This window comes from Macrobrachium rosenbergii, chromosome 3 (assembly GCF_040412425.1).
Source record: "Macrobrachium rosenbergii isolate ZJJX-2024 chromosome 3, ASM4041242v1, whole genome shotgun sequence".
Taxonomy (NCBI): Eukaryota; Metazoa; Arthropoda; class Malacostraca; order Decapoda; family Palaemonidae; genus Macrobrachium; species Macrobrachium rosenbergii.
Window position 1 is genome coordinate 56,387,594 of NC_089743.1, and position 9,530 is coordinate 56,397,123.

General features: G+C 35.6%; 1 protein-coding gene across 1 annotated transcript; it reads left to right on the forward strand.

Moving 5' to 3' along the window:
• Positions 1-879: 879 nt before the first annotated feature.
• On the forward strand, positions 880-7,184 carry LOC136855900 ((2S)-3-sulfopropanediol dehydratase-like). Its single transcript, XM_067133345.1, has 4 exons — positions 880-1,017; positions 2,027-5,367; positions 5,590-5,750; positions 6,432-7,184. Exons 2-4 carry the CDS (start codon positions 2,036-2,038, stop codon positions 6,590-6,592), a joined length of 3,654 nt encoding a protein of 1,217 aa, XP_066989446.1. The 5' UTR covers positions 880-1,017; positions 2,027-2,035; the 3' UTR covers positions 6,593-7,184.
• The last annotated feature ends 2,346 nt before the right edge of the window (positions 7,185-9,530 follow it).

A 9,530-nucleotide genomic window follows, 5' to 3' on the forward strand; every position in this document is an offset into this window, starting at 1 on the left:
AATACAAACAAAATTAAAATATATACCATGGATCATATAACAAAGGAAAAAATAGACACCCGGAACACACAACTGTACACAGGGATAAATGGATGGCATTTACCAGCATAAATCCTAACCAGCTATGCCCAGAAATCAACATACTGACGAACTTCAAAGGTTCGCAAACTACCAGCAATACTATAGATAAAATGAGCCTCAAAAATGGAAATGGTTTGAAGTACGTATACGTTGTCTTCATTACAAGACTACACAAATAAACACACACACACACTATATATATATATATATATATATATATATATATATATATATATATATATATATATATATATATATATATATATATATATATATATATATATATATATATATATATATATTATATATATATATATATATATATATATATATATATATATATATATATATATATATATATATATATATATATATATATATATATATATATATATATGTTATATGTGTGTGTGTGTGTAGCTATGAATACTAACATTTTCTTCTGTGTACGTTTAAAAAGGTAAACCGTCAAGCTATTCAAGTCTTATCTTAAAACACTACGTCGAACGCGACACTAACGGCAGAAACACGCTGAAGACCATAAAACGGAAACGCGTCTTAACTCAGAAAAAATAACAAATTCTCACACATCCACATACGAATTGTCAATTTTGGGAGCCAAGTGCTAATTCTGATTACACAGAATTTAGCTGAAATGGACTTGGAACTTTCCAATACAAAGGGTCAAAGACACATAAGTCGCTTGTTCATGACGTCAATTAGATAACTCACAAAAAATACCGGAAATAACTATTGGGGCTTTTGTGATACAAATCTCAAGTAGACGATAACACGAATCAGCACATTCTACTGCAAATATCCGATACAACTTTACGAAATCCGGTTGCATCTGGGTATATAAAGAGTTAGACTGTCACTCTAATCAGGCAGTAACACACGAGCATCAATTGAGCACACATCAGATTATTCATAAAGGTAAGCACATCTAAATATTTTTAGCTCTACTTTTCTCTTCTATATTAAAGCAGCCAATGCAATTTTTCAATATGGAAATTCCTCGAAAACTATTAGTTTACTGGGATACTTTTAGCAATAATGACACAGTTCCCTCGTTTACATTTAGTGCACTTATTCATTACTCATCGTTAAGCTGAAATTTCTTCAAAATAAATAGATTCCTGATCATATATAAAGAAAAAAAAATAGAACGTAAAAACTATGCTGTGCATAAGAGTATAGCTTCACTACTCTGAATCAAATTATATCCATCACTTTAAAATCAGCGAGAGTTATGTGTGTATCAAATTACATCAAATCACATATCAGTGAAATGCTTTCGAGGACCCAAAATTAATTTTGAAACCTACCTAAACAAGTAAAAAATGCGCCTAAGTTTCTTTGGCGCAATCGAGTTTTCTGTATATGCCGCGGCCCATGAAGCTTTCAGCCACGGCCCGGTGGTGGCCTGTCCTATATCGTTGCCAGGCGTCCGATTATGGCTAACTTTAACCTTAAATAAAATAAAAGCTACTGATGCTAGAGGGTTGCAATTTGATATGGTTGATGATTGGAGGGTAGATGATCAATATACCAATTTGCAGCTCTCTAACCTCAGTAGTTTTTAAGATTCAAGGGCGGACAGAAAAAGTGCGGACGGACAGACAAAGCCGGCACAAATGTTTTCTTTTAAAGAAAACTAGAAATAGGAAGCCAAGCCAAAATATACTTCTTACAATGCGAACTCATGTGTTGTCATTCCACCAAACCTATAGAGACACATGACAATCAAACAACAAAATGAAATGAAAAACTAATCCATGGTTCTATTTTGTGTAATGCCTACAAGCAAATTAAAAAGTGGTTTACTTTACTTTTTTCATATTCTTTAGAATCTTACGAATGCTTTGCCCATTGCAATAAAATGATATCAGTAGCATTTCGCAGAAATGAGGAAGACTTTTTCACCATTATTTCACCTCAACAGATCCCAAAGATGTCAGAAGAGGCAAAAGACGGGACTCCAATGTCACTAGCCCAAACAGGTTTGTTCGACTTCCGGCATAAGTATGGAAAATTCGTCAACGTCATTCTAAGAAACTATGAAAGAAAAACAAAGGAGGATATACTGAAAGCCTTGAAGACACTGAAATCCCAGGCAAAAGCCATGAATGGAAGAACACGCATCCTTGTGGCTTTTAATCCTGAACTCTGGAAGAAATGGGGGTGCAAGGCAGACTTAGAAATGAGATCAGATGAGCAATACCTTACCAAGAACTCGAAGAAGTTTGTTTCTACCCCAGGTGATGTCTTCTTCTACATAAAATCAGATGAACTTGACTGTGCTAATCAGATACTGAACCTTTTGAAGGACAAACTGCCTACTAAGGTAGCTAAGAGCTTACATGTCACAGAGTCTGTGGAACATGGAAACACTAAAATTCTTGGTGGACTATTCAGGGAAGGTCTCAGAAACTTTTCAGATCCCGTATCTACTAGTGCACACATTTTAGTAAGCAGTGACAATAATGGATTACCTGGAGGAACATATATGATGACCCAGAAGTTTGAAATCAACTGGGAGGTTCTTGGATCAAAGACTATTGCACAGAAAGAAGATATGATAGGTAGAAAAGTTCACACAAATATCATCATACCTAATAATTATGAAAGACGACATATCAACAGAGCTCATTTTGTGGACAAGTTCCCTCCACCATGCAATGTTCTGAAAGGATTTCGGAGAGTTTTCAGGCAGTCTATGCCTTATGGCAAATCTGACACAGGCAATGGACGAGAAAAGGGCTTGTTCTACTTATCCATAACAAAATCCACAAATATTTTTGTAGAACTGTTGGAAAATCTAGCTGGAGTGCAGGCTAACTCTCCCACTGGTGAGATTACAGTAGATGAGCTAATCAGCTGCTTTGCTCCTATAGAGGGGACATTCTGGTATGTACCAAATAAAGAGGAACTGGAAATTGATGATGAAGGAGTATGCACAGTTGACCTTGATCCTCACTGGGATGTAAGGAGTAAAAATGGCTTAATGTTCTACAACCAGACAGATTACATGCATGTTATGGGAACTGGGCAGTACTCAGAGAACGACCCACCATCAGAGAGAGTCCTTCGTCTCTTAGGCTACGCTTTTGAGCAATGGAATCACCAGTGGTTCAAACAACAGACTCCGCCTGAAATACCTTCATTGGCAGACACGCTGAAATCAAATGAAGAGTCACATCTGAATAACTCCATTCCACTAAGGAAAGGTCTTGCCATTAAGAAAACCCTTGGAGAAGTTTGCACCACTAGCAATATGAAGAGTGATCCAAACAAATTCTATGGCTGGAAAGCAGACCTTTTCAATATTCACCCTGATGAAATTATTGTTGGGAGAATGCCAAGGTTCTCCCTTGGTCTTGGAAGAGTTGTCATGCCTTATCTAAGTGAAAATGAAAGGTTTGGAGCTTTTCTAGCAGGACTCAGTGAAGAATCTGGAGTAGGACATGTAACTCCCAAACATCAAAAGGTTTTAACATTAGGCCTTGATGGTTTAATTGCAGATATTTTTGTAAGACTGCAATCAAAGGGACTTACACAGATACAAAAAGAGTTCTATCAGTCTACAATCCTTGCATTGGAAGGGGTCCAAATGTACATGGAAAATTACAGCATACTTGCTGCTCATTTAGCTACACTCAAATCTGAATATTCAGAAGAACAGAGAGAGAATTTAAGGACAATCTCACAGCGAATGAAAAAGCTGGCTCATAAGCCAGCTGATACCCTTGTTGAAGCAGTGCAGATGGTATTTACAATGCATTCATGCTTACATCTCACTGGTGAGCCTGTAGCTGTTGGCAGATTTGACCAGTACTTAGAACAATATCAGAATACATGCTCTTCAGATGAGGCGCAAGATATCATAGACTGCTTCTGGATCAAATTAAGTGAAAGAGTAATACTGAACCGCCATCTTGTAGTGGATCAGACAAAGTGGGGAAGCTGTGCAGTCCCATATGCTACCAATGGTATGTTTCCAAATGGAGATTCTATTAATCAGTGGGTTCAGCAACTGACTGTGGGGGGGTACAAGGCCACAGATGATAAAAATCCTATTCCAGGATCAAACAAAATAACTATGTATTGTCTAAAAGCAGCTCGTCGACTTCCTCTGAATGCCCCATGTTTATCTTTACGTCTGCATGAAGGAATATCAGCAGATTTAATTGTGGAGGCTGCAAAAGCTATATTAAGTGGAGGTGCTCATCCAATTCTACCCCATGATGACAGACTGTGCCCTGGACTCCTGAAATCTAGTTCACATCAGAAAAACCCAGTGTCTCTAGCAGAATCTAGAGACTATGCTTGTGATGGTTGCTATGAGCCAATGGTTGATGGAAAATCTGAGTTTGCATTTGCTTATGTACCTCTTCCCCAGATTACTGAGTTAACTATGAATCAAGGCTCTCTGTATATACAATCTGGTCCAAACTTCCTTCAAGGAACAGCTGCATCTGTACCAACGCCTCACCCAGATAATATCAAAACATTTGACGGATTTAAAGAGATCTTCAAAAAACATCTCCGTGTGCAAGTTGAGAGGAACATGTATGGTGTATTGATTAACTATGGAAACATTTGGAAATACTGTCCCACACCACTTTTATCTTCAGTTATTGAAGGATGCTTAGAAAGTGGACGAGACCACTATAATGCAGGTGCTAAGTATCACATAATGAGCTGCATGTTTGTTGGATTTTCCACTTGTATTGACTCACTGTATGCCATCAAGAAAATGTGCTATGATGAGGCTTCAGCTACTACACACTTAAGTCAACTACTTGAATGCCTCAAGTGTGACTGGGGTTTCCAAATGCAAGAGCCATTTGTCGATAATATAGTAGGCCCAATCAGAACAAAGGAAAAAAAGGATCACTTTGAAATACTGCGTAATCAAGCTTTACTGTTAGATAAATTTGGTACAGAAAAGGGTGCTGAAAATGAAGAAATACAGAACTTAGTAGCCTGGTTATCTGACCTCATCATCCAAACTTTCAATGAGGTTGTTTATAATGAGGACAAAAATGCTCCTTTACAGGGTTTGATTCAAGATCTTGAAAAAAGGTATTCAATCCCAGGAGTCCCTTTTGAATTTTTATTCACCCCAGGCAGTGGCACATTTGAAGGGTATGTAGGGTGGGGCCTAGCTTGTGGAGCTTCAGCTGATGGACGAAGAGAAGGAATGCCAATAGCTTCTGATTTCAGTGCTGTTCCTACTCCTCAGGATTTAAACCCAAATCCACCACACTGCAACATTTTCAAGTTAGTATGTTGTTTTGACAAGAGTATTGTCATAAAAATTCAATATACATAACTGAACAATATTTCCCAAACTTATGATAACAATTTGAACATGCAATTATTTTTTTCGCTTCTTAATCACTGACATTGCTTACTGCCAGTGGCAGAACTCAGTACAATAGTTAAATCTTACCTACAACCTACAACTTTTGAGACGCTAAGTTCTTTGCTTTTTCATTGCAGGTCTATGAAAAACTGGGACTACCCCGCTATTAATGATGGTTTTAGCTGTGGTGCTGAAATAGATCTGAATGTTTCTGAAGACTTTTCTCTGGATGACTTAGTCAAGCTGATATACGTGTTCTCCAAGCAAGAAGGTCGTATTGGAGGAAACCTTCTCACAGGTAAAAAAAAAAATAAAACCGTATGTTTATTCATTTTCTTTAGCTAAGTTCTGACTATCAATCTCAGTTCTCCCCTTTGTTCTCGATACCGAATTGATTTTGAAATTACCATTAACTTTTGTACTTTACTTTAATATTTACGTAAGTATTTTTCACAAGTCAGGACAGTTTTGAATAATATCAAAATATACAAACAGTGCTTTGTTCAACCGGTTATATTTTCAGTAACACCATCTTTTGATTAAATATGCCTAAAACTTGCGAATTTCCGACATTGAAGACTGAGTGAAAATTTATCATCTGTTAACGGACCAACTTTAAATGACGTTCACCTGAATCCCAAGTTTTCTCTCAAAACTTTATTCTTATGATATTCTTAGGCCTGACCACAACGGAATTAGCCGCTTCTTGAATCGTAACAGCTGAACAAATGAAAATCAAATTTTAACCTTTTTACTTAAAACTACAGAGGCTAAAGGCCTTTTTCAATACAAAAATTCCCTTTTAACGCATTTATTCAATTAAAATTCTACAAATTACCTGTGATGCAAAAACATTTATTGTTTCCCTGCATTACTAATTATGTCAGTTTGACGTTTCAACGCTTAGCAAACTATCTTCAGTCTGAAAACTTGAATAAAATTTCACCTGACCAGACCATGTATTTCTTTATCAATACAGTAACCTGCGCCGATGAATCCACTTACAAGAAAGCCACTGAAATGCCAGAAAAATACGGACTTGTTCGGGTACGGATGGGAGGATGGAGCGAATTCTTCAATACTATGTTCAGTGCTCACCAAGAGCAGCACATGAGGCGAGTTTATTACGAGGCGAAGTGACAAGCTGGCGTCGTTAAAATGGTACACGGAAGCTCTCAATACACAAGTGAACTCAATTAGTGTTATCTTAACTTTCTGCAGGGGTCAAAGGAAATTACTGATAGGTTTAAGTTCTATGAATGACCCACGAAGTTATTAATATGGTACATTGAGGTTCAAAGTGTGACACTAAATTTCAATGATTTTATGCTCAACTCCACGAAAAGCCCACTGAAAATCTCCGAAGTTCTATCAATGACTCTTAACTAATGAAATGGGAGCTCTAAAAAATTCTGGATAGTAAGAGAGATCCCATTACGTACTTTAAATTTATCTTTTCTGCAAATCATGACTTTTTATTATTGTTTGGCTCACGGTCTACATCAACCTACGGAAAGATTTTACTTTAAAGATACAAGATTCTTTCACTGACTACAGTAGTATGTCATTATACTGAATCGTGTCTGATGTACATATAATCTTAGGTGTAAGACGATTCCTAATTTAATCACCGCATCATTATGCAAAGTTTGGTATCTGAGTCAATCAGGTATGAAATGTATCTTCCATTCATGATGTAAAACATAGAATGTTAAAGTCTCGTCTAATGAAAGCAATTTCCATACCTTTACAAATGAACAGATCAGTTTAGAAGCCTACCGTTGAATCCTCCATGAGATGCGCTTTAAGTTTCTCAACCTAACCTCTCCCCTGCCTTCCTGCCAAAAATGAATGTCAAGGATTTTTTTTAAAGAAGTCAATGTGACCAGGAACCAATATGACCCTGCTTACAATAGGACTGGTGGAAACAAAGAAGCAAGGGGAAAAAAGTGGGCCTACATCTGAAGGAAGGGGTCGATATGCATATTCAAAATATAGGAACCAGGGGCAGCAGAGGAAAAAGGATGATACCAGTAACCTTCCGCATATAAAACATGATAACGAAAGCATAGATGCACCACATAACAATGCACCTTAATGTGCATTAAAATAGTTCCAATGGACTTCTAATAAAAATATATTGTTAATATTAAGGGAATCCGTTACTTAATCTCATATTCATGATATATACAGTATATTAGCATTTAATCTTCAAATAAACTAAGTCGACAAAATGGAAACAAAATAAAAATATTCTTCATCTACTGTATGTTTTTAGTGAAATAAAGGGTGTTTGAGTGGGAACGTAACAGGAACTTCCTTTAACAGTGGGTTCATGCTCGTTTTAACATCTACAATGACGAATGGCGAAGTTGCAGCATTCTTTGGTGTTGTGTTAAGATGTACTTGTTCAAGGAAAACGGCTAACTGTTAACAGGTTTGTACATTCATACTAACCTTTTAAAAGGCTATAAAATGGCAACGAACTTTACTGAATAACAACCATTATCGCAGAATTTATGGTGGATGTACCGTTGCTGCTTCTACCAGAAAACCAGAGCAATAACAAATATCAACGTTTATTTAAAACAAGGTTTCTCTTTCCATATCACATCTACAAAGTGACAAATAAAAAAAAATATATGTTCATTGTAAGGTGAATGTCAATAACAATTCAGAATAACTCATAAATTACGGAATTTGAACATGAAAAAGCATACTCAGAATAACCCAGATTGCTCAGAACATCCAAAAATAATTAGAATGCCTGAAATGTCGGACAGTTACCATAAATACCGAAAAAAGAACTAAGCTTAACCTATAGCATAATGTATGAACATAACCATTTAATTCAACTGACATATAAAGCAAAATATAATTTAATTATTAAAAGGTCAGTAATTCAGATTTGAACAGTGAAGAAGACCATTTATGAAATTCATATTACTGGAATCTCACGTTGCTGGTTAACTGTAAATGTCAGTAACACATTTAATGATTTACTGTAAGAGGATTTCGAACCATTTCTACTATCCTTGGCCAACACAAACTTAACTTCCTAGTCTTGGTATAAAGGAGGCCTGGAGGATAATCATCATCATCATCATCCTCATCATCATCATCACCTCATCGTCATCGTTGTCATGCAATCATTATAATTATTACCAAAAGAAACTCAATTACTATAACCAATATATAACCATATCTTTCAAATATTATTACAGTATTGCCAACTTTTTATTGCTAACTTTATAATACAATAGTAACCTTGTTTTCACGATGACTTGGAAATATCAAGATCTAAAGCTCTATTTTCTGGAAAGACAGGAGTACAGGTAATATGACAACACTTATGGAATCAAAATAAAACAACTATCAGTTTCAATATCAACTTGTGATGTCATGAAATAATAAAACCATACTTTTAAAAAGATAAAAACAAGACATTAGGCAAACTACAAGAACAATGATTATTTTCAGAGCTCAAAACAATATTATGGCACTATTTTAATTCAATTTCTGGTAACATTTTGACCATACTAGGTTAAGATGGAAAGCGACTCTCCTCTAGGGTGTCCATGCAACACTCGGCGGATCAAAATAACTCATTTGCATTTTGGAAATCAGTAGTCTAGGAGTGTTCGTAAATTGGTCTATGCTTCTAGCTACGGTTAATGGAACTCTCTCCCCGCTTTGGTTTTTTCCCGTTCCAATAATCTTCCACTAATTTATTTATTTTTTTATTAATTTATTAATTTATCTTATTTTTCTTTTCTGAAAAGTGATCCCTTATTTCTGTAATTCCTATTATCTTTTGTAATTTCCTTAGAATGAACACTACATTCTCTGAAAGCTTGAATTTCAAGTCAATGGCCCCCCGTAGGCTTATTCCATGTGAATAGGGGCTTATTTTCTTAATAATAATAATAATAATAATAATAATAATAATAATAATAATAATAATAATAATAATAATAATAATAATAATAGGCTTTTAAACCAGGGTCTATTTTTTCCTCCTTTATACGGTGAGATCAAAGCATTAAATTGTGTGGCCTTCAACCCTTTTAAACAATAA

Excerpts from the sequence above, each read along its gene's own strand:
- LOC136855900 (XM_067133345.1), top strand. The coding sequence starts at position 2,036 with ATGTCAGAAGAGGCAAAAGACGGGACTCCAATGTCACTAGCCCAAACA. Across the intron at positions 5,368-5,589 it reads CCACACTGCAACATTTTCAA|GTCTATGAAAAACTGGGACT; the intron begins GTTAGTATGTTG and ends TTTTCATTGCAG. Across the intron at positions 5,751-6,431 it reads TGGAGGAAACCTTCTCACAG|TAACCTGCGCCGATGAATCC; the intron begins GTAAAAAAAAAA and ends TTATCAATACAG.